The sequence below is a fragment of the Sinocyclocheilus anshuiensis genome, unplaced genomic scaffold (assembly GCF_001515605.1).
Source record: "Sinocyclocheilus anshuiensis isolate Anshui unplaced genomic scaffold, SAMN03320099.WGS_v1.1 scaffold364, whole genome shotgun sequence".
Classification (NCBI taxonomy): Eukaryota; Metazoa; Chordata; class Actinopteri; order Cypriniformes; family Cyprinidae; genus Sinocyclocheilus; species Sinocyclocheilus anshuiensis.
Window position 1 is genome coordinate 893,012 of NW_015555735.1, and position 23,686 is coordinate 916,697.

Genomic DNA, 23,686 nt, shown 5'->3' on the forward strand with positions numbered 1-23,686 from the left:
ATGGATTACTCACAATTACTGTGATTTTGCCAAGTAGGACATGTTCCTGGATTAACATCTTTATCGGTCCTTGAACAGCTTTCCTAGAGAGCAACAAAGATGTTTAAATTATGTTAGGTGTTTATATATATATATATATATATATATATATATATATATATATATAAACTCCCCATGACTCTTAACAATTTTATAAATTTTCATGACTTTCCCAGGCCTGAAAAGCACAATGTTTCCACATTGTTTCCAGGCTTTCCATAACCATGGGACCCCTGAAAGGCTTCAAGCACTTTTACTTAGCGTGTCGCTCTTTATTGACGGAGGACAAATTCACGCCCCGCTGGCATTAACGTTAGGAGGAGGAGCAAATTGCAGTTTACATATTTGAAACTGTTGAAGCCGCTAACGTAAAAAAGGAAATCCCACACTAACACTACATAACAACACAGAAGTGGAAGATGTCTGCGTGCATTTCTTTTACTCGCAGCGCTGTTGCTTTCCGCAACAGTAGGACGTTGGTGGTAAGTTGTTTACGAATTCTGACCTGTCAGCATATTAATGCGTATGTAAGGTGATTATATGAAGATGTGTGAGACCTTCGTGATTTATAAGGAAGTTCTCGTTTGGAAACGTACCAAGTGTGACTGGTTCAATAGGCTGAGCTGGTTAACGGACAGATCCAGGTTAATCTGTTTAGTCATGTTACTTAACCGCTGTTGCGCAGCGTATAAAAACGTCGGCTTCATCAGATTGCATAATTGTAACTTTTTTTCTAATTAAACTGATCTTCTAGTATGGAAGAGTGATATTTGAACTCAACTGTACGTTACATAGCTTACCAATGTGAGTTGAGTAACAAGGTGATGTAACTCCCGCACACTTTTCTATTGCACCTAGAGGTGGCGCTGTGAAAAGGCAATCAAATATGGGGGTAGAATCGTTGCATAATTCCAAATAAATACATTATGATCCACAAATAAATGTAAAGAGATTAACAAAAATAAAATGTATTGATAAATAAATAGAATGAGATCCACAAATAGAGTTTCACAAACAAGAATTAAATTCACACAAAAAAAATAAAATGAGATTTGCAAATAAAAAACATTCACAGATATATTTTTATGTCACAAACACAACTTTGCCTGGCATTCATTTGTGAATCGCGTCCTGTGCATTTGTAGATCGTTGCATGCATTTGTGGATAGCTCCCTGTGCATTTGTAAATCGTTGCGCTTATTTGTGGATTTTGAGACATTTCAAGCGTCAAGAGGCAAACCAATCCACAAATGGATGGACTCCACCCCCCTTCTACTTAAGCCAATCAGATACCGGTCACGTGGCGCCGACCAATCGTAGCGTGTTCTCGCTCCAACCAATCACGTTTTGCCTTACAATCAGTGTGGGACCAGGCACCAAACACGCTATTCTAAATTGCCTAAATGCATAAGTTAAAACAAGAATTAGTATGTTATGATAAGATTTGTCAAATCATAAATCATAGCTGGGTTTAGGTGGAAAATTAAATGCATTTCATGGACATACAGAACAAATACTGTCTAGCTTCATATAATCCAAACCTTTTCAGGGCCTGATTCACTCTAGCATCAGAAGGATGAGGATGAGGGCGAGGGCAAAGAGACAGAGTGAGAGGGGAGGTGTGCATGTGGGGGATTTGATGTGGAGCGGCCTGGTGTCAAATCCCTTGCAATTATTTGGACTAAAGCCCGAGCTGCACTTTCCACCTGTGCAGAAAGGCCCTGCACAAACAGTCATTTTAACAACATGTAACTGAACGGACTGTAAGATAATGTTGTATGGAGTAACCTTTCCAGTTACACATACAATGTTAACAGTAATAATAATAATAATTAATTTCTATAATATAATAATTTCTTAATTTAAAATAAAATATTAATACATCCCTGATAATCCCGGGTTACTATGGTCATGCAGGTTTGTTTACGCATTAAACTCATGGCCATGACATAATATGACGTTCCCACGAGTTAATATGACGTGGCCACGACAAAATTAAGTGAACCGAACAGGTCCCCTCGCCATCACCATAAATATGAGCATAGCAACAACCATGTTAAATTTTTGCTCATTGTTGTTAATTTAACACCACTTACCTGTCTTAAACTGTCTTGATCGTCCATTTCGAAGCGGTTAATCAGCCAGAATAGTGTGAATAGCCTGGTCCCACACTGATTGTAAGGCAAAACGTGATTGGTTGGAGCGAGAACACGCTACGATTGGTCGGCGCCACGTGACCGGTATCTGGTTGGCTTAAGTAGAAGGCGGGGTGGAGTCCATCCATTTGTGGATTGGTTTGCCTCTTGACGCTTGAAATGTCTCAAAATCCACAAATAAGCGCAACGATTTACAAATGCACAGGGAGCTATCCAAAATTGCATGCAACGATCTACAAATGCACAGGACGCGATTCACAAATGAATGCCAGGCAAAGTTGTGTTTGTGACATAAAAATATATCTGTGAATATGTTTTTTATTTGCAAATCTCATTTTATTTTTTGTGTGAATTTAATTCTTGTTTGTGAAACTCTAAGATTTATTTGTGGATCTCATTCTATTTATTTATCAATACATTTTATTTTTGTTAATCTCTTTACATTTATTTGTGGATCATAATGTATTTATTTGGAATTATGCAACGATTCTACCCCCATAATCAAAAGACCAAAGACCCCTTGGATAAAAAGACATTGGCATATTTATGTATTTACTTACTTGACATAGCCATGAAAATAATATAGATCTGTTTTAATTTTACCAAATATATTTTAAGGTTGGAGGGATGCAATATTTTTTATTTATGTAATGTCTGTAAACTCAGCATTTAGCATCACATGTCTTATGTTGAACTTTCCTCTCACTACCCCAGCTGGTACGATATGCCCAGACAGCAGCTGCCCCTGCCCCTGAGCCAAAAATAAAGAGATTTCAGATTTACAGATGGGACCCTGACACACCTGGTGACAAGCCACGCATGCAAACCTATGAGATTGATTTGAACACGTAAGCACCAATATTTACACTGAAGTTATAGTCATAACAGTTGCTTTACTGCTTTACTTTTGCTTTGCTGAACACTAAGTAAATAAATAAATAAATTTTGTCATAATTTATTTGTTGTCATGTGTTCCATATCCAAATGCTATTATTTAGTAAGAATTAAATATCACAAAATTTGAATGACACTTTTTCTTCCTAGATGTGGTCCAATGGTTCTTGATGCTCTCATCAAAATTAAAAATGAAATGGACCCGACACTCACCTTCAGACGCTCATGTAGAGAGGGTACAAAAACTAAAAAGGAATTAAGAATAAATACATTTTACTCATTTGAGCACAAAATAAAATCAATTCTGTGTCCTGTTAAAGAGAAGTCAACCCAAAAATGAAAATTTGTTGAAAATGGACTCAACCTCAGGCCATTCAAAATTTAGATGAGTTTGTTTCTTCAACAGAACAGATTTGGAGAAATTTAACATTAGCCTACATCACTTGCTCACCAGTGGATCCTCTGCTGTGAATGGGTGCCGTCAGAATGAGAGTCCAAACAGCTGATAAAAACATCACAATAGTCCACAAGTAATCAACGTGACTCCAGTCTATCAATTAATGCCTTTAAAGTGAAAAGCTGTATGTTTGAACTTTCATTCTGACAGCCCCCATTCACTGCAGAGTGAAGTGAAATATGCTCTGATGAATAAACAAACTCATCTACTTCTTCATCTACATTTTTAGCAAATTTAAATTTTGGGTGAGCTATTCTGTTAATATGTAACATCATGTTATGAAATTTCTATAATTTTACAGGTATCTGTGGCTCATGTGCTATGAACATCAACGGAGGCAACACTTTAGCCTGCTTAAACAAAATAGATACAAATAGCAGCAAAGTGACGAAGATTTACCCCCTGCCTCACATGTATGTTGTGAAAGATCTTGTCCCTGTGAGTAAACTGAAAATCCCAGCAACAACATATGATAATATGAGTATTTATTTGTCAAATAGAATAAACCTAAAATTTCAAACTTACACTCATATTTCCTGTTTTTTTTAGGATATGAGCAACTTTTATGCACAGTACAAGTCCATCGAGCCCTATTTGAAAAAGAAGGATGAATCAAAGCAGGGAAAAGAGCAGTACCTCCAGTCAATCGAGGACCGTCAAAAGCTGGTTCGAGACACTCTGCTGATTCTCTCAGTGTGAAGGGTGATTGTGATTTTTGCTAATGATTTTTTTTAAACACATGCTCATAGGATGGCCTGTATGAATGCATTCTGTGTGCATGCTGCAGCACTAGTTGTCCTAGTTACTGGTGGAATGGAGACAAGTACCTTGGTCCAGCTGTGCTCATGCAGGTATTTATTTTTCTCTTTATAACACTGCTTATATGGTCAATAAACAGCCATTTATCATTGTTTATTGATTTTACAAAAATAAATCTACCAGTTAAGTCTTGGTTAGTCTGGATCAGCATTGAGTTTTACATCTTTGGCCTCACATCTTTGCTGTTTTGTACCCAATTCTCAGGCGTATAGGTGGATGATTGACTCTCGTGATGACTTTACAGAAGAGCGTCTGTCCAAATTACAGGACCCTTTCTCCCTCTACCGCTGTCACACAATAATGAATTGTACAAAGTCATGTCCCAAGGTATGCCATTTTCCCATCAAACTGCATAGCTACACCTTACTTAGATGAATTAGACTCTCTGTTGTTGAAAATTAAAGGGAGAGATCACCGCTAAATATCTGTCATATACTCACCCTCATCATTTCAAAATTGTGTGACTTGCTTTCTTTTGTGGAACCTTAAAGAAGATATGGTAACACTTTCTATGAATGAAGCCCGTATTTATAATACATTATAAGGGTATTCTTAAGGCATTATAATGAATGCATATATATGTTAAAAAATATATGTTAAAAATATGTTATATCAACTCATGAATAATCATAACAACAATTATAATACATCATAATACTTACGTATTTGTGGTTATAAGTTTAAGAGTATGATTATTTATAACACAATGAACACCATATTAAATCTACGTCATTTACAGAATAATGGACTGTATCATATCTTGACATTGTTTATTTAAGATCTGCACAGTATCTTACTACAGCTTGTGAGTGGTTAGATGTTGAGTGTTATTTGAGTGTTTCCTGTGGTCGCTAATGTTAATTAATTGATGTGAGCTTTATACTCATTACACATTCATCTGATCTGATATCTGATCTTATAGCTGTTTGAGAGAAAATTTTTTATTATTATTATTACTACTTATAAGTGGTCTTTGACCGCTTTAAGTAAAGTAGCATAAGAAAAATGGCAAGATATGAGACTTATAATACATTATAACTATGAGAAATATAATCCATTGTAAAAGTGGATGCAACGTGTTCATTGTGTTATAAATCATCATACTCTTAAAAGCTATAACCACAAATAAGTAAATATTATAATATATTAAAACTGTTCTTATGAATATTCATGAGATAATACAACATATTATAAGGTTTTTTATAATGCATTATGCATTCATTATAATGCCTTAAGAATACCCTTATAATGTATTATAAATACGGGCTTCATAGAAAGTGTTACCGAAGATATTTTAAATGATGTTGGTAACCAAACAGTTTCAGTTCCCTTTGAATCCCTTTGTATGGACAAAACCTACAATGGGAGCCAAAACGGTTTCGTTTTCATTTTTGGGTGGACTCTCCCTTTAATAAATGTTTGTTTGCAATAGCTTATGTTTAGTGGACAGTAGTGAATTATTTTTACTCTGCTGTGAAAGTACTTTTCCGGTATCTGTACTTTATCAGATTGTTTTTCTTTAGAAAACTGTACTTCACAACATTCCAAAGCATAATATTGTACTTTTTACTACACTACGTTTCATATGAAATATAATTTAATACTTAATTACATTAGAAATCTATTACTTTCTTTTACTCAAGCAAAAATAATTCAAAGATTTACTTGAGTACAAGAAAGTACTACATTTTTAATGTTCTTAAGTATTAAAGGTAAAACGAACAACAACTTTTATTTATGGAATAAAAGTATGACATTATGCTTTGGAATGTAGTGAAGTAAAGTTTTCCAAAGGAAAACACTCTGATAAACTACAGATACTTTTTAAATTTACTTGAGTAAAGTAGAAATACTTCACTACTGTCCGCCTCTGAGTGTCTCCCATTTTTTCTGTATTTAACTTAATCTGTTCATGTCCTCTCTTCTGTTTAGGGACTCAATCCTGGAAAAGCCATAGCAGAAATTAAGAAAATGATGGCCACTTACAAAGAAAAGAAATCGTCTGCCATCTGACTTGTTAATGCAGGAAATATTATGAATTTAATGGTTTAAATTATTGTGTAAATGTGTGAATTCAGCATGGAGTGGTCGCTAATATGGGATATTTAGCTTTTACATTATTTGATGGTGGAGACCTATATTTACTGCTAATGAACAGTAAATCTACAACTGGACCTGCATTTCATTTCCATTTAAACTTGTTTGTAGTTATACTGTACATGAATTTATCCAAATGCAGGAACCTGTAAAAAATGGCATAATATTTAACATATAATAGTGTAACATTTGTCTTGTGTCCTAGTTTGTCTTTTGTGTGGTAGATTCGAACTGTACACGTAATGTACTATACTTGCTATAAAAACATATACAAATATCTGCATGTTTCAGATGAGTCATTTGTTTACAAATTGTGTGCGCTGCATAGGTTAGAAGATATGTTTTATAGTACAGTAGTGAAGTGCATGCTTCTGCAGAATAAATTCGATTTAGAGAAGGTAAGTCTCGTGATGTCCTCTAGGTGGCGGTGTTGAATGGGTGCGATGACAAAAGATCGTAAAGGAAGAAAGACTGGCGTCACATTCAGAGAACTGACACTTGAATCACAAACTGTTAGTTTCTGCGGTAATGTGTAATAAACATGGCCCTAGAGTAAAGGTATGGCCTTTAGCACTCACGTTATAGTTCATATATGGATTCACCGGGTATGGGTAAGTGCAGTTCGCCTGTGCATGTCTATACTAACGTTAAATGAGATATCACTAGAGCTGAACATATGAAACAGCCGCATCCCATTAGGTCTTCTAGACTGCAGTTTAATCCATCATTTTGTGTATTTACAAGCTGTACATTTCTTTCGCACGAGATATGAATAAAACTGGATGTCATACATTTGTTCAGTTGAATGAATCGATTGAACGGCGTTACAAACGATGAGTTTACGGTTCTGTCTGAATCGCTCCGGTCGGTTGAGTCAACATGATGGAGCAAAAAGTTACTTTTAATAGGCGAATAGCAGTAATGGTATAAAACATACATGTGTTTTATTTTTTTATCAACACCCATACGAAAGAGGCTTGATTTTCATAACACAATGGGCGTCAAACATGTTATTAAAACGTCCAAACAAAATTTTCCGACTTATGTAAATATATTAGTATGAATATAAATGCATTTTTAGGTTCTAAGTCATCTTTTTCTTCATGGAGTGAGCCATTGCTGCAAAAAAAAAAAAAAAACTACCTAGGATAACATTTAACTCTATTAAACACTATTAAACTTATCAGCCCTTATAAAAAAATCTATTTGCGTGTACATATCGTTAAATTGAAACGTTTTAAAGCCTCGCTGGTGTGGTGATGTATTTACGTAATGATGACATAAAAAATAAACGAATCGATTTAAACCGGTTCTAATCTAACTCTTCAAAAAAACCGATTCGCGGAAATGAGTCCATCAGTATTTTACGGTATTGAGAGCACACCGCCGGTTTATAGAGGACTGTAGGTTTTCGCGCTACTGCTTTAGTTTACCTAAACGTTTGCATTTCCTATCTCACATTCAGGTTTACTGTGGATATTTCAGCCAAAAGGAACTATAATGTCATAGACAAGTCTTGTGGTTACTATTTTTTAGCTTTTAGTTTTGCTAGGAAGTTGCATCAGGAAAAAGACCAAAGGGTGGTAAGATCTTTAGCCTTTCTTGACAAATACACCTGTATTTGTTTAGCACATAGAATTTTAAACAGTAATCGTTTTTTAATTGTTAGAGCTGTCTGAAACTATAATAGGGCATATTTGACATTATGTTGAGTCAAAGTCCGTTGACTTCACAAATAATGTGTTGAAAGGGGTATTATGTTTCTAGCACATTTACTGCTGGTTATTTCCCCTCGTCTGTTGTCTTCTCTGCTTTACTGAGCTGGCTGAACCTGTATTTCAAGCTCTGCATCATAAGCCTGCTATAAAAAATTATTTAAATTGCACTGTATTCTATGTTGTTTCCATTGTATTGCCCAGTTTCTGCTGCTAAAATAGTTAATTTCTTTACGAATATCCTTCAGCCTACCTGTATAAATATTTTATATGTATATTGTAGTATTGTCAGCGCAGTGTCTCAAATTACCTAAACGCAATTAAATCTTGGAACGCTAAAAAAATCAAGTTGTTTGTGCTAAAAGTTTGTTGTTTTGTGGTTTCTCACTTTTGTATGAAGGAAGCATTTGTAAAGTGAAAGTCAGCATTTTTGGTTGTGTAGAAACATCACAAAGCAAGCACATGACCTGAAAAAAAGAGGAAAAACGCCAGACTTCTCAGCCTTAACCTTTTAAAACCTCTTTACAAACCTTACTTCAAAACTTAAATAAGCAAGTAGCCATTTCATAAATTTTGACAGTGACGCCATATAATGATGGTAGAGTCTATTGTTGTATTTACAAAAAGGGAGTGCACGCTACACAGGTTATAAAGTGTGTTTGCATTAATGTCTTGAGTAACTACTGCTCAACAGGACTAATTACGGATCTTGTCTTTTAGGGAGCTGTGGTCCGGAGCTGGATGGGGCGACCTCCCCAGACACAGAACCCCTCATAAAGGATCCAAGACCCAAGGAGTTCAGTGCCGTCTCACATATGGTACTATGTTGGAAAAATCCAAATAAGTTTCTTGTTATTCTAGAACTGATCATTTTATCATGTGATTTGTTTCTCAGGATGTTCAGGGGTACAAATGGGTGTGCTGGAAGGTGTGGTTGTGCCGTATTGGGGCGGTATGTTCTTTAGGCCTGCTGTTAGTGCTCTTCAACTGGCGCCCTCGCCTCGGCATCTTGGCCCGCTGCAAATCCTGTCCCATTTCAATGGCAGATGTTTTACTATTAAAGGTATTAAAGTTTGTTTCACTGAGACTTTAGATAATGGTTGTTGAAATATTTTCAAGTGGGAGAAGAATATACAGTAAACCACAGCCTTTTCATAATAAGGAAGGATATTTTTTTATTTGTTTATGACAGGACCGATATGGACAGCAGTTTGTTGTAGATGTGCTTACAGAGGAGATTGAGGAAGGCAGGTGAGACCCGCAGTACATTTATTACTCATGCTTCTCCTTTTTGTATTTAAGTGCTTTAAAAGTTTCTTTCAGAAAGGAACCAGCTACTTGTGTTAACCCATTCTTTGCATTTTAAAATAATTTGTAACTGTTTTACTAAAAGTTGTGAAGGTGCAAACCTATAACATAGCGCTATATTTATATTTATATGTATACAAATATTGAATTTTACCACCAAAATTAAAATTTTTTAATGTCATTGGTGAATAATTTAATGTAACAATGTAATTTTACAGTATTTTAGTTACATTTTAATTCATTTTAATCCCATTACAAAATGTTTTTGTGACATTATTTTCATGACAATTAGGCATTTTCACACTTAAATTGTCTTTGCTGTAATGCAAGAAAAAGTCTATAGTATTTAAATGGTAATATATAATTATATATAATTGAAAAAGTTTTTTTGTGGTAGTAGTTGTTATACTCAAATGAATTTATTCAGATTTTAATAAAAAATGTATTAAATTTAATTTAAAATTAATTACTGTATTTATTTGTTTGTACATTAATTATATACTTAGATAATATTCTATCACGTTTACAGAGCAATTAATTTAACGCTTGAACTTTTCCAGTTTGGAGTTTGCAGTAGGAGAAGCAGATGAGAACGAATGGAGAGACACCGTGCAGCTACACAGTGAAAAGGTAACATAAGGGCAGTCAAAATAGACGGTGTAATGTACATTTTGAGTCCATCTGCTTGATCGTATCTTGTTTTTCTTTCATCTAGAAAACATTGCTCAGATACTATGCGTTTGAGGGCATGCGCTACATATGGATTGCCAGAAAAGGAGCCTTTTGCAAAGCAAGGTACTGTTTCATATTTCTTTATGTACGTGTTGGTTTCCTCTCTTTATGGTTATAAAGCTGTCTGAAATTGTGAGGTACTAAATGATCTTCTGTCTCCAGCATTCTCAATGAAGGCTGGACCTGCGCTGACCTGCATGGCCGACAGCAAGGACTGAGTAAAGCAGACCAAAGCACAAGGTCTGTACCCTTTTAATGCCTGTATGAGCAATGAACATAACTGCTTTTTAGATGCTTTAAATGCTTACACATTCTTTGTCCTGCAGAAAGCAGATTTTTGGGGCCAATATCATTGATGTACCTGTGAAGACTTATTTACAACTTCTCTTTGAGGAGGTAGACCTGTTCTCCATTACTTTTTTTCAAACTCTATAATGATTTAAAAAAAATGTAAAATCAATATATTGCAATTATAAACACTGTGTGTTGATTAAACTGCATCATTCACTGGATTTGTAAATGAAATGCTTTGTGAAAGGTTCACATATTGATCTGCTCTGTATTTTGTTTCAGGTTCTCAATCCATTCTACATATTTCAGGTGTTCAGCATCATCCTGTGGATGTCAGACAGATACTATTATTATGCTGCTTGTATCCTAATCATATCCTTAATTTCAATCGGCGTGTCCCTTTATGAGATCCGTAAGGTATGCAGATATTATTTGCATGTTCAAGTCTTCAGAGCTCTTTTGATGTTTTGTGAATTGAAATAGTATGGGGTTGTTTTTTGTCTCTGCAGCAAAGCACCACTCTCCGCAGCATGGCCCGGTTGATAGTGAACGTGACCGTGCGCAGAGACACTGGAGGTGAAGCTGCTTATCAAACGCCAGAAATAGGCACAATGTTTCCAATGTTAATTAGTTTTTTTTTGTGCAACTACATTTGTTTTTCCAGAGGATGAGTGTGTGAGCTCTGAGGAGCTGGTTCCAGGGGACTGTATTGTGATTCCAGCCGAGGGTTTGCTTCTGCCCTGTGATGCCGCCCTGCTGGCAGGGGAGTGCATGGTGAACGAAAGCATGCTGACTGGTGAGAGAATACAGACCACCTCTGAAATTGTGCATTGCAGTAAATCTACATGCATTTAGATGCTTTTCCGTTCTTCTGTTCTCACTTTTTGTTCTGTACTCACTGACAGGTGAGAGCATACCAGAGATGAAGATGCCATTGTCTGTGTCTGAATCCGCATACAGTCCAGAGTCTCAACGCAGACACACTTTGTTTTGTGGCACACAGCTCATCCAGGCTAAAGGAGGCGTGTCTGCTGGGAATGGGGCCATTGCTGTTGTAACATGCACAGGTGACTTATAAATAAATGCATTTATTTTTTTGTTGTTGTTGATTATACACTACCGTTCAAAAGTTTGGTCTTTTTAAAAAAAAAATAATAATAAATAAATAAATAATTAATCTTGTGCAAGGATGTGTTTAATTACTCAAAAGTGATTTAATGTTATAAAAGATATTTTGAACTTTCTAATTATCAAAGAATCCTGAAAAAATTTATTACTGTTTCCACAAACACTACTGATTTCAGTATTGATAAAAATAAGACGTTTCTTGACCAAATCAGCATGTTAGAATAAACTCTGAAAGATCATGTGTCTAATGATCCTAAAAATTCAGCTTTGCATCACAGGAATAAATTACATTTTAAAATATATCAAAATGGAAAAAAAAAAAAAACAGTCATTTTAAATTGTAATATTATTTCCAGATATTACTATTTTTACTGTATTTTATCAAATGAATGCAGCCCTTGGTGAGCATTAGAGACTTCTTTTAAAAACTTTTAAAAATCATACTGACCCCAAATTTTACAACAGTAGACTTTCATTTTATGACAAACTTTTGTTTATGTTCCTCAGGGTTTTTTACTGTCAAAGGAGACCTTATTAGTTCTATCCTTTACCCTCAGCCATTAGACTTTCGCTTCTACAAGGATGCTATGAAATTCCTTCTATTTCTAGGACTTGTGGGTAAGTTGGATTATTTGCAAGCTCACATATATGTGATATAATGACATTTGTGTCTGTTAGTCTCATAATGCAGAATATGGGCCTTCATTGATATGAATATCTGTATTTCAGCTCTGGTCGGCACTATTTATAGCATTGTGATACTTTCAAAGAGCAATGTAAGTAATTTAAGTTCATATCTTACTTTTTTTTTTTTTGTCCTTTAAGTTTTCTTCCCTCTAATGTTAGTCAAGGTTTCTTTCACTATAGAAATTTGGATTCAGATGCTTTCATCCGAAATAAAAACAGTTGAATTATTAACAAATAATTACACCTCAAGATTCGTTTTAATTTCGCTGTGTATCCACTTCTTCTGTCATCAGACAACCTGGCAAGAGCTAGTCATCCGGTCTCTGGATATTGTGACAATAATAGTTCCACCTGCTCTTCCTGCTGCTATAACTACAGCCACTATCTACGCCCAGAATCGGCTGAAACGTCATGGGGTGTTCTGCATCAGCCCACCTCGCATTAATATCTGTGGCAAGACATCACTTTTCTGTTTTGATAAGGTGAGAGAGCAAGGTTTCGGGAGATCCTTTGTTGGAACGATCTTTATTGCTTCATTAAAAATGCTGTGCTGATGATTCATATCTTGTGGAGGGATGGTTAAACTCAGGCATATTAAGATTAAACCTTTGCGTAATCTTATATTTGGCTATTCAAAGCCTAAGCTTCAGGCTGTTAAAATAAACTTTGTTTTATTACTCAGTGCAGACTTCTGTTTGTGTAATGATTACATCATAAGTGCCCTGGGCTAGTCCAATAGACAACTTATTTCCTTTACTGTCAGTTTGTGACAACTCCCCATGTCACTTCCTTTTACACATAATCTAGTTATCATGGATAGGTTTATTGACTACTAGATTATTAACCTTGAATTTCTTTGCACATATATATATATATGTTAATAATAACTCAATTTTTTTTTGTAATCTATACTCAGTAAGAGTTTGTATTTTATGGTAGGTAAAATGTAATTAAATTTAATTAAAAAAAAAAAAAAAGCTTTTTTTTTTTTTCCAAAGCAAAAATGTTTATACCTTTTTCAACAAAAAAAGACACTTGGGATGTAGTGAGAGCAAATGCTTTTTACTGATTTAGCCTATTCTAAATTCATCCCTTCATTATTAAGCATATTATTGCATTCTTGCAAGCATCATGTGGTTTCAAAGTGAAGAACATTCATTTGTTGGAGGCTGCATTGTGCAAGAGAGGTTTAGCCATGACTGATAAGATCTCTGCTTTTCATTTGCTAATCATCTCTACTGCTGTCTTGCTAAACATCAAGATCCTGTCAAGTGAATGATAACTCCCTATATGTGCTGCTGTCAAACATCCTCACCACATTGTGTGTATATATATTGTGTCAACGGCAACTGCTCAAGGCATTTGTTTATAATTCTTATTGATCTTAGTGTTTTTAACTCATTTTAAAGTTAAGACAGTAAAAGAGTGAAATTGTGTCTCATTTTCTTTTGGTTCAATGAAACAGTTGTGACAAAGTTCTATGTATTGCTATTAAAAACTGACTGAATGCTGTGATCGTTTCAGACTGGCACTCTTACAGAGGAGGGTCTGGATGTATGGGGCGTGATGGTAGTGAGTGGAGCAGTATTTAGTGAGCTGGTCCCTGACCCTCTCATTTTCCCTCCTGGACTGATGCTCTCTGCACTTGCCTCCTGCCATTCTTTGGCTTTGCTGGGGGGTCAAGCACTCGGAGACCCACTAGAGCTCAAAATGATAGAATCCACTGGATGGGTAATGGCTGGTTTCTCACAGTGTTTCATGTTCCTAAAGAGATAGTTCAGCCAAAAATGTGAATTCTTTCCTTATCTATTCACCGTCATGTCCTTCTAAACCTGTATGACTTCATATTTTTCTGTGGAACATAAAAATTTGTTTTTTGTCCGTACAATGGACATCAATGGTAACTCGCTGTTCAGAATGAGACACTTAGCAGTAGCTCTTTTCAATACATTGAAAGTGAACAGTGACCAAGGGCTGTCAAATTTCAAAAGTGACAAAAAACAGCATAAAGGTAACTCCTCTTTTTGGGTTCCACTGAACAAATAAAGTTCTACAGGTTTGGAACAACATTATGGATAGTGAATGATTTCAGCTATTTGCATCTCATTTCTTTAAGTCTTTTACATATGACAGATATATGAATCTGTGTTTTGTTTGATTGGTTTTATGGTAACTTTGATGTCATCTTGTATGCAAATGACAGGAACTGACAGAGCCAGAGAATGAGATGGGACTTGATTCTGAATTTGGCAAACACAGAGTGCTAGCAGTGATGAGACCTCCTGCATCTGAGCTCCTGTCAGAAGGAAATGTACGTTGATTCATATACAGAACAAGAAAATGGGTACTGGGTGTGACAACAGAAGCTCACAGAAATTACTTGAAATTTTGGGGCTTGATTATGAATTAAACGGATAGTTCACCCAAACCTGAATGCCTTCATCTCTTCTGTGGAACACAAAAGAAGATATTTTGAACTTTTTTTGTCCATACAATTCAAAGTCAATAGTGTCAAGTGCTGTTTGGACCCCAACATTCTTCAAATTATCTTTTGTGTTTTACAGAAGAAATAAAGTCTAGAGGTTTGGAACGGCATGTGGATGATGTTAATTTTTGGTTCAACTATCTTCATCCCAGATACTAGACAAGGATAATGTTTTAATCCTGATTTTCCTGTCCTCTTATGTGTTTTTCAGTCTGTCAGTCAGCCTGTGGCGATCATACGGCGATTCCCGTTTTCCTCTTCTTTGCAAAGGATGAGTGTGGTGACCGTTGGTCCAGGTGGAGCTTCTCCTGTCGCATTCCTTAAAGGAGCACCTGAAATGGTTGCCAGCTTCTGCCGTAGAGAAAGTAGTGAGGACCTTACTCTTAAAACTTGTCCTGGTTCTTATATCACCTTCAGAAGAACGAACAGGAGCATATGGAACACTGCCTATTTATTTTTGCACTCAGTGTTGTTCTGTCTTTGTGCTCTCCTTGTGACAGTGCCTTCTCATTTTTCACCCATTCTCCGGGAGTATACCAGCCAGGGCTTCAGGGTCCTTGGATTTGCCTACAAGCACCTCACTAAGGAGACCGACCTAAGCACTGTTGAAAGGTCAGCTGTTTTGTTTTATAAACAATAGCATTCAAAGATTTAGGGTTGGTAAGAATTGTTAATGTTTTTGAAAAACGTCTGTTATGCTAAGTCTGTATTTGTTTGAACTTAAATACAGTGAAAACATTGTGAAATATTATTATTCCTAATAACTTTTGATCATTAGTGTATTTAACTTATGTATATAATAAATAGATATTTAAAAATAGACGGATGCATGCCTGCTGCCTCATGTTCACAGTAAATGTTTGCTTGTAGGGTGGAGGTGGAGAAAGACATGAACTTCCTGGGTCTGTTAGTAATGAAGAACCAGGTGAAGCCAGAGAGCGCAGAAGTTATTCGCACACTTAAACTGGCACAATTACGGCCTGTTATGGTTACAGGTATGTCCAAAAATAACACGTGTAATCTAAAAAAGCCTAGTTAAATTTTAGACACAAAAAAGTGTTCGAGTGAAAATGATTGGTAATGCTGTTTTTCTGCTCTTATCAGGTGACAATATTCTCACTGCTGTGAATGTAGCACGTGCGTGTGGAATGGTGCTGTCACATGAGAAGGTTATTTTTGTTAATGCATCGCCCCCTACTGCCAGTTCAATGGCCTCACTGCAGTTTCATCAAGGAGATGGTGCAGTAGCCACCATTAATACTCAGGAGACTATTGATATTCCAGCACAGGTTTGCTTATTTGACCTTTTAAGTGCTTTACAGATGTTACCACTGACATATCACATAGTAATGTCTTATAAAGAGTTTTTATTAATTCAGAACAGCAAAGAGATTAATATGTCCTCTTCCTGTACCACAAGGGTCTCTATCAGAACGGTGCTGGCTATCATTTGGCTATAAATGGCATGTCCTTTGCTGCACTTTGTGAGCATTTCTCTGAATATCTGCCCAAGGTGACTTAGATTAAATTTTAGGAGTATTGATCCATTCCAATTTTAGACTGGTGGGCACAAAGCATTTTTGACAGTGCTCATTGTTTTTGTGTTCCAGATTCTGATGAGGGGAACAGTGTACGCCCGCATGACACCAGAACAGAAAACCCAGCTGGTAAAAGCACTGCAGAAACTCAAGTGAGTCCAGTTTTTGTGGTATTGTACATTTGCTTGAGTCATATGTAGAAATGACAGGCAGAAATGTAGATTGATAAATGATCATTCATACATAACCAGTGAATTTGTTAGCAGGGCTTTGTAACATTGAATATAATGCCCATATCTCCTGACTCGTGTGCAGTTACAGGGTGGGCATGTGTGGTGATGGAGCCAATGACTGTGGAGCATTGAGGGCTGCTGATGTCGGTGTGTCGTTGTCTGAGGCTGAGGCCTCTGTGGCGTCTCCTTTCACATCCAAGTCTAACAACATTAGCTGCGTGCCTCTACTCATCAAGTAAATAACACAATTTTACCATTCTTATGCATGGATTTTATGCATAAATTGAATAATAAATATTGTTTGTGGCTTAAAGGGGTCCTATTATGCTTTTTAACTTTTTCAACTTTAGTTAGTCTGTATGTTGCTGTTTGAGCATAAAAAAGATCTGCAAAGTTACAAAGCTCAAAGTCCACTTCAAAAGGAGATATTTTATTTAACAGAAATCAATTTTCCAAAATCAAGACTTTGTAAAAGGGCATAATAGGACCCCTTTAAGGTATTATAATAGGATCAATATCTGTATTTTATCAATATATAATTTAATCAATATATATGTATTTTGTTTTTATTTATTATAATTTGTTGTTGTTAATTACATTTAATAAACTGTTGTTATGATTGTGATTATTATTGTTGTTATTGTGAATAATTTATTACAACAATCATTATTATTATTATTATTAATAATGATGATGATGATGATTAGTTTTAATAAACAACAATAATAATTTATTTAATTGGATATTGTATTCTTGACTCACGTTTTTATAATAATATCAATGTATAATAACTTTTTATTAGTATTCATATTTATTTATAATAATAATAATAAACTTATGATGGGTATGATTATTACTATTATTGTTATATAACAAAATCTAATGTCTAATTTGTTTGAAATTAAAATTTAAACAGGGAAGGCAGGTGTTCACTGGTGACATCATTCAGTCTTTTCAAGTACATGGCTTTGTACAGTCTGATCCAGTTTGCCTCTGTACTTATTCTCTACACTGTGAGTGTTTGCTGTCCATTTTACATTTAATTTTTTTAATCAGCTGAAATTAATATCCAAATATACAATGATGTAATTAGGGCATTTTAACAGTAATGTTAATTATGTGGCTTATTTTGTCTATTGTAGGAGAAAACAAACTTGGGAGACTTGCAGTTCCTCTTTTTTGATTTAGTTTTGGTGACCGTTTTGGCTATAGTGATGGGACGGGGAGGTCCCAGTGATGAGCTCCATCCCCAGCGACCTGCTGCCAGTCTTCTGTCTCTGCCAGTCCTGTCTAGTTTACTGCTGCACACTGTGCTGTTGATCCTAGCCCAGGTGTCTGGCCTGCTTATCACTGTGTCACAAGACTGGTAAGCAACTAACATCTAGATTTTGGGTAACATTAAAAAAATATTTGCAGCTCCATACAACTGTTGTTTTATAACTCTGTGACTGTTTTCAGGTATGTGCCTTTAAATTCCACTGTGACGGGGGCTGCAAACTTGCCCAACATGGAGGACACAAGCATATTTGCCTTATCGGGATTCCAGTATATCATCATGTCTATTGTGATAACCAAAGGATATCCTTACAAAAAACCATTGTATTACAATTGTGAGAAATGAAACTTTGACCTTGTTGTGCACAATTAGACCTATTTAACAGATGAGATTGTTTTACAGAAAATGCATTGAAAATTCACCATAAACCTATTTATCGATAATCTTTTATTATAAATATAGGCTTTTATGAAGCAACATAAAATAATGGAGTAAACAAATGATAGTTTGTTTGAAAAAAGATGTTCTTGAAAAAGTTTCTATTCAGTAAATCTGACTGAATCCAGATATTTGAGCAGTTTATACTGCCAATTTGTGGTTTGAGTTCCATTTTATGTCGACTAATTACCATTTAGATGTACTGTAAATGTGTTTCATTAACATTTTAACATTCATTAACTAATTTCATTAGTTTTCATTAACTGTTCCCTCCTGGTGGAATGACCTGCTCAAATCAATCCGAGCAGCTGCGTCCTTAACCATCTTCAAGAAATGACTAAAAACACATCTGTTCCACCTTTATTTGACCCTCTAACTCTAGCACTTTCTATTCAATTTTAATTCTACTTTATCTATATTTATCTTTTTTTTTTTATAAAAAAACAAACACTAGCTTTCTATTTTTTCTATGCTATCTACTTGTTTTTCTTTGTGTGTGTGTGTGTATAATATATATTTGTGTATAATATAGACTTGTCATTTGCACTTATATATTGTTGCTCTTTTGTTAGTTTTGACTGCTTTTATTGTCCTCATTTGTAAGTCGCTTTGGATAAAAGCGTCTGCTAAATGACTAAATGTAAATGTTTCCCATTTTTATATTTCCCCTTGTTATAATTTTCATCTCTCAGTCCTAATAACCATTTTATAATTATAGTGATTTTTAAAGAAAATACTCACTGTGGCCGTAGTCTAATATTGATGTTTAACTTTTTAATGTTTTTTGTTTCTCTTAGTCTTGTTTGTAGGTGCACTGCTGGTCTTCTTTGCACTTATGAGCTGGCTGGTTCTTTTCCGTCACAACATCATCCATCAACTGCTACAGCTCTATGACATCAACGATATGAACTATAAACTATTGCTGGTGGCTGTAGCTGCACTCAACTTCTTCATAAGCTACATGCTTGAGGTAAAGACAAATACACATATTACCACATGGCATTTGAAACATGCTGCAAATATCAGTAACTGCAAAGTTATTTCTCTTCACAGATTCTTATTGACCGAGGTGCCCTGAACTGCCTTCGCAACCTCAGAGGAAAACGCAAGTCCAAAAAGCAGTACAAACGTCTGGATGTCCAGCTTGCAGAAACACCCTCATGGCCGCCCCTGAACCAACCCTTGTTCCCAACACAGTGCTCCGTCATCGGTGTTAGCTAACACCTACCTCCTGCTTTAGAATTTCAACTCTCCCAATGCACATATCCAGGGTTGCCAAAGATCTGATACCACCTCTCGGTGCACTAGTGAGGTATGCGTACCAGGTGTTGTCCTTGTCTGCCTATTATATATGGCATAAAACTCATCATGCAGCAACAAGAATGGACTGTTAGTGATGGTGTTTCTAATATAAAACATAAATGAAGAATAAAAACCTTGAAGTATTTTGAAAAGGTGTTTCGATTGATTTAGAAAAGGGGTGGAAACATATTTCCCCAGAATATGTAATGTATTTACCAAGAAATATTATATTTACAATAAATAAAAAAGGGCCTATTGCCTTGAAAAGTGCTTAATTCAGTTACTAACCTAAATACAAAATACTGAGTATTTCTAAACTTGTATTTTTTTTCCCATTTTGCGGACCATAAAAGATTTTTCCAAGTTGTTGTATTGACAAGATAATGCATACATGCTACCGACTTTATTCTCTGTGCCGTCTACAGCCATTAATTAAAGTCACAATGAAACGGAAGTAGCAACAGATGTTTTCTTCCATATTGTAACATATATCCAAATCAGATTATTGAAAAAGAAATAAATTAGAGCGGAGACTTGGTTTAATCCATCGGTTGTTAATTGAATATCGGCAGATCTTAATGTGAGCTTGATGTCGATCTAAAGAAATGTGGCAGGGTTTATGCAGACTAAATATTTGGAGAACATTGACAATTTTTTAATAAAACATGGATAAATTGTTCACAAAAAGATCAATAACATGCATTTATTACATAGGGTAGAATTTATTTGATGCTGACTTTTAACGATTTTGATATAGGGCTGGGCGATTAAACGATAACAAAATTTTTGGGATATAATTTTCCACGATAAAACGATAACAAGAGTTCGATAAATGTTCAATATAATGTTTACACACCAAAAGCGAAACGAAACTGCACTACTCATTTGAAGAGTACCACACGGACCGTTTTTCCGCTTGGCTCAAAGTTCAAATGGCACCGCAGCCAAAGCCACTAGAAGGATCCCAGCATAAGGAACAAGTGGATAGTTATTTTAAACGGCATCCCGGATCGTGTTACACTGTTAGAGGATTGATTTAGTTGATTTTGACATATAGTTGCTACAGGAAGAGGACTAGTTTGCATAATGCATCTGCAAACCATTGGATGCCATTAGAGGCAAAAGTAAAAAATTCCCCCATTTAAATATTTTGAAAAATTATCTCCAAATGATCTTTTTATTTAAAAAGTCTTTATTAAATGGGCATTTTGAAAAGTATTTACAGGCAGATTTCTGTGTTCTCAGGCAGGCCATGACAAACCCGTCTGGTCTGATTTGTTACAGCACAATGGGTGAACAATGACATATCAGATTAAAGGGTATTTCCATAAACTGAGATATCAGAGATATCACTTATGGATAGTACAGGAGAGGAAGGTTTAGGAAGGAAAAAAAAAAAGCAGGGAGTTACAGTCAAGAAAGGTAGTATGGCTCTTCAAGTATAGACACTGTATTGCAAGAGCCAAAGCAACTAGGTCAACTTTACACTCAACTGACACCGGTGCAACACACACTTTTCTTTTCTCTTAGGTTTTAATAAACGTTAAATAATCTCTTATAGGATATTCTGTAATACAGTCATAGAGGTGTTTTTCTAATGATCTTGAAGTCATACTTCATGTAAGCTTTACATTGCACCATCATTCAGTTAAAAACCTATCCACTGATACACAACTTCATTCATCCGCTCAGATTTCCTCACAACAACCTGAGTTCCTACATAAGTAAAAAAGAAAGAAAAGAAAATGGCCAACAGCAGATTTGATAAAGAAATGAGGCGAGGGGAGCCAGCTGAATCACCTCCCCTCACCCCGCTTCACTCCCTATGGTTCTTCCCAGCACAACAAATATTTACACAAGTCATCTTTCAATTGGATTTCACTTAAGATGCACAGGTCTGAAAATAACCTTTTTAAATAATATAAAACGGTTTAAAAATGTGATTTGCTGCACTCATTTAATTCTCTAGTAGTTCTTGTTTTTATTCTTTTTACTTTGTAGAAATCAGGACAGTCAGAGGAAGACCCATGAGTAAAACAACATAAGAGAAAAAAAAAAAGAGATAACCATAAACAATGAACTTAAAGTCAGCTTGAGTTTCCACAACATACCCTCACTGTTTCTTACCCATTTAAAAACATATGGCAATTAGCAGACTGAGCCAGTAATAACCAAAATTAAAACAAAAAACAAACACAAGCAATACAAAAGCTTGACAGGAAAGTGTGGAAGGGAGGTCTGAATAATTAGTGATATTTCTAGAATTATTGCTGAAGGAAGCTGGTGCCTCATACCATCCTTTTATCGGTTCTAGCACGTCCAGCACTTGTTTTCCTCTGTTTCAAATGTCTCTTCAGAGGGGTCGACATGACAGGCTGGCTACCCAGTGACGGCTGAGTTACATGAGGAAGGGACAATAGTTCTGCAGTTTGGTTTCTTTTCTCTCTATTTTCATTTTGAGGGCTGGGGGCTGGACATCACAGTGAGCAGTGTCCGGAAGCGAGGTCCACGTCACAGTGTAAAAGCGGTGAACGTTCTCAATCCGCTCCTCGAGATCATGTTTCTTTCCCCCGTTACATTCCACACATGCCGTGCTGGATTCGAGAGGGTTTTATACTTATTTGAAAAACATCCCACATCCTAATTATTGATAAAAATGATCTGATTTTCAACAGTGTTCTGGGAGACCCACTATCACCTCTCCCAGGAAAGGCTGCTATTCCTATCTGCGCTGGTGGTGAAAGCCTTGTGTACCATCTGGACCTGCTGGCTGTCGAACCACATGGTTTCCTGATCTGTTTTCCTCTGAAAGTGTATGGCTGCTTCCACGTGGGGATCTGATTGAGGATAGACAATATGTAAAACGTACAATCAAAAATATAGTAAGCATTTTGACATAATATTTTAAAGCAGCCATTCGTAAATAACAAAATGGCTTCAGCCTTGGTTCTGGAAGTCTCCACAGAGATTTCAAAGTTTTCTTTCAGGCCCCGCCCACGTCCACTGATGGACTGTCCAGTATTAGCTTATTTTGGCCCTCAGTCAGTTGTATGCTGTCCTCTTATTTTCTCTGCGCTCGAGCAGCTGTAGCGACAACAATGTCTCGTATGCAATGCAGGTGTTTCGTAGTTGGATGTAAAAGTGAACTTAAGAGTCTTCATTTTTCATGAGAGCCACTGAGGACACAGTGGATTAGTTTTGTTTTTAATGGTAAAGCGCCACCAAATACACAAAAAAAGGGAAGAGGGGGCGGGGTGAGCAGTAGCTCATTATCATTTAAAGAGACTTGCACCGAAACAGGTCATCAGTATGATCATAGCTGTTTTTGACAAGATAAAAAGGGTGTTTTAAACAACCATTGAGGACTTTTAACCAACGTATGTTGCAGACATTTCATGAAGACCTTGTGGAAAATGAGCATCCGATGTCCCCTTTAAAAATAATTAACTCTAAGGGGCTATTCACACAGAACATGTTTTTGCTTGGAAAAACTCGAGACGTGGGCAGTGGACTGGGGAAGAAAATGCAAGGTCAAGAGATGTTTTTTTAAACGTTGAACTTATTTTCACTGAAAAGTAGCACAGTAGAATGCAAAAACGCATCCTATGTAAACCATCCTTAAAGGGGTCATATGATGTTGCTAAAAAGAACAGTATGTTGTGTATTTGGTGTAATGCAATGTGTTTAAGGTTCAAAAAACACATTATTTTCCACATAATGTACATTATTGTTGCTCCTCTATGCCCCGCCTTTCTGAAACGCGTCGATTTTTACAAAGCTCATCGGTTTTTTAAAGCGAGGTGTGCTCTGATTGACCAGCTATCCAGTGTGATTGGCTGAATACCTCAAGCGTGTGACGGAAATGTTACACCCCTTACCATACTGTGATGCCATGTCCCGGCGCGATGAGACACCACCAATAAAACCCATTACAAATGAGGCATTTGTTGGATCCAGTGGGAACATAATTACGGATTATAATGACTTATACTGTCTTTTTACGCGTTGCGTATCGTGCCGCGTAAACCCAAAACCATGTCTGCATTTGTGATTGGAGAAACGACAAACAACAAGCGCTACTCTACACTGCT

General features: G+C 36.0%; 3 protein-coding genes across 4 annotated transcripts in view; 2 read left to right on the forward strand and 1 right to left on the reverse strand.

The window, feature by feature from the left end:
* Positions 1 to 274: 274 nt before the first annotated feature.
* Positions 275 to 7,252, forward strand: LOC107673094 (succinate dehydrogenase [ubiquinone] iron-sulfur subunit, mitochondrial-like). The gene is made up of 8 exons (XM_016466550.1): positions 275 to 521; positions 2,901 to 3,043; positions 3,240 to 3,325; positions 3,848 to 3,984; positions 4,096 to 4,212; positions 4,296 to 4,397; positions 4,570 to 4,692; positions 6,298 to 7,252. Exons 1-8 carry the CDS (start codon positions 459 to 461, stop codon positions 6,376 to 6,378), a joined length of 852 nt encoding a protein of 283 aa, XP_016322036.1. The 5' UTR covers positions 275 to 458; the 3' UTR covers positions 6,379 to 7,252.
* Positions 6,997 to 19,747, forward strand: LOC107673093 (probable cation-transporting ATPase 13A2). 2 transcript variants are annotated; one of them, XM_016466546.1, is made up of 29 exons: positions 6,997 to 7,073; positions 8,898 to 8,995; positions 9,073 to 9,240; positions 9,370 to 9,428; positions 10,046 to 10,115; positions 10,201 to 10,280; positions 10,380 to 10,457; positions 10,544 to 10,613; positions 10,791 to 10,925; positions 11,018 to 11,084; positions 11,173 to 11,304; positions 11,414 to 11,575; positions 12,144 to 12,254; positions 12,366 to 12,412; positions 12,617 to 12,805; positions 13,848 to 14,054; positions 14,527 to 14,634; positions 15,020 to 15,176; positions 15,309 to 15,420; positions 15,679 to 15,803; positions 15,913 to 16,097; positions 16,229 to 16,321; positions 16,419 to 16,498; positions 16,662 to 16,814; positions 17,496 to 17,592; positions 17,722 to 17,945; positions 18,038 to 18,189; positions 19,091 to 19,263; positions 19,347 to 19,747. In XM_016466546.1, the coding sequence occupies exons 1-29, from the start codon at positions 7,055 to 7,057 to the stop codon at positions 19,512 to 19,514; spliced, it is 3,519 nt and encodes a 1,172-aa protein (XP_016322032.1). In that variant the 5' UTR covers positions 6,997 to 7,054; the 3' UTR covers positions 19,515 to 19,747. The 2 variants fall into 2 exon arrangements, with proteins under 2 accessions (XP_016322032.1, XP_016322033.1); XM_016466547.1 differs by lacking the exon at positions 6,997 to 7,073 and adding an exon at positions 7,858 to 8,045.
* Positions 19,748 to 20,769: 1,022 nt separating this feature from the next.
* The window catches only part of LOC107673108 (SUZ domain-containing protein 1), an 8,686-nt gene continuing 5,769 nt past the window's right edge, over positions 20,770 to 23,686 (reverse strand). Inside the window, exon 4 of the mRNA XM_016466581.1 lies at positions 20,770 to 22,432. Within this exon, the coding sequence (XP_016322067.1) occupies positions 22,318 to 22,432 (115 nt within the window). The 3' untranslated portion in view covers positions 20,770 to 22,317. The remainder of the gene's footprint in view (positions 22,433 to 23,686) is intronic.

Coding starts and splice junctions, on each gene's coding strand:
- LOC107673094 (XM_016466550.1), top strand. CDS start 459: ATGTCTGCGTGCATTTCTTTTACTCGCAGCGCTGTTGCTTTCCGCAAC. Junction 3,044..3,239: donor TATGAGATTGATTTGAACAC/GTAAGCACCAAT, acceptor TTTTCTTCCTAG/ATGTGGTCCAATGGTTCTTG. Junction 3,985..4,095: donor TTGTGAAAGATCTTGTCCCT/GTGAGTAAACTG, acceptor TGTTTTTTTTAG/GATATGAGCAACTTTTATGC.
- LOC107673093 (XM_016466546.1), top strand. Junction 11,305..11,413: donor GAACGAAAGCATGCTGACTG/GTGAGAGAATAC, acceptor ACTCACTGACAG/GTGAGAGCATACCAGAGATG. Junction 16,815..17,495: donor TGCGTGCCTCTACTCATCAA/GTAAATAACACA, acceptor AAATTTAAACAG/GGAAGGCAGGTGTTCACTGG.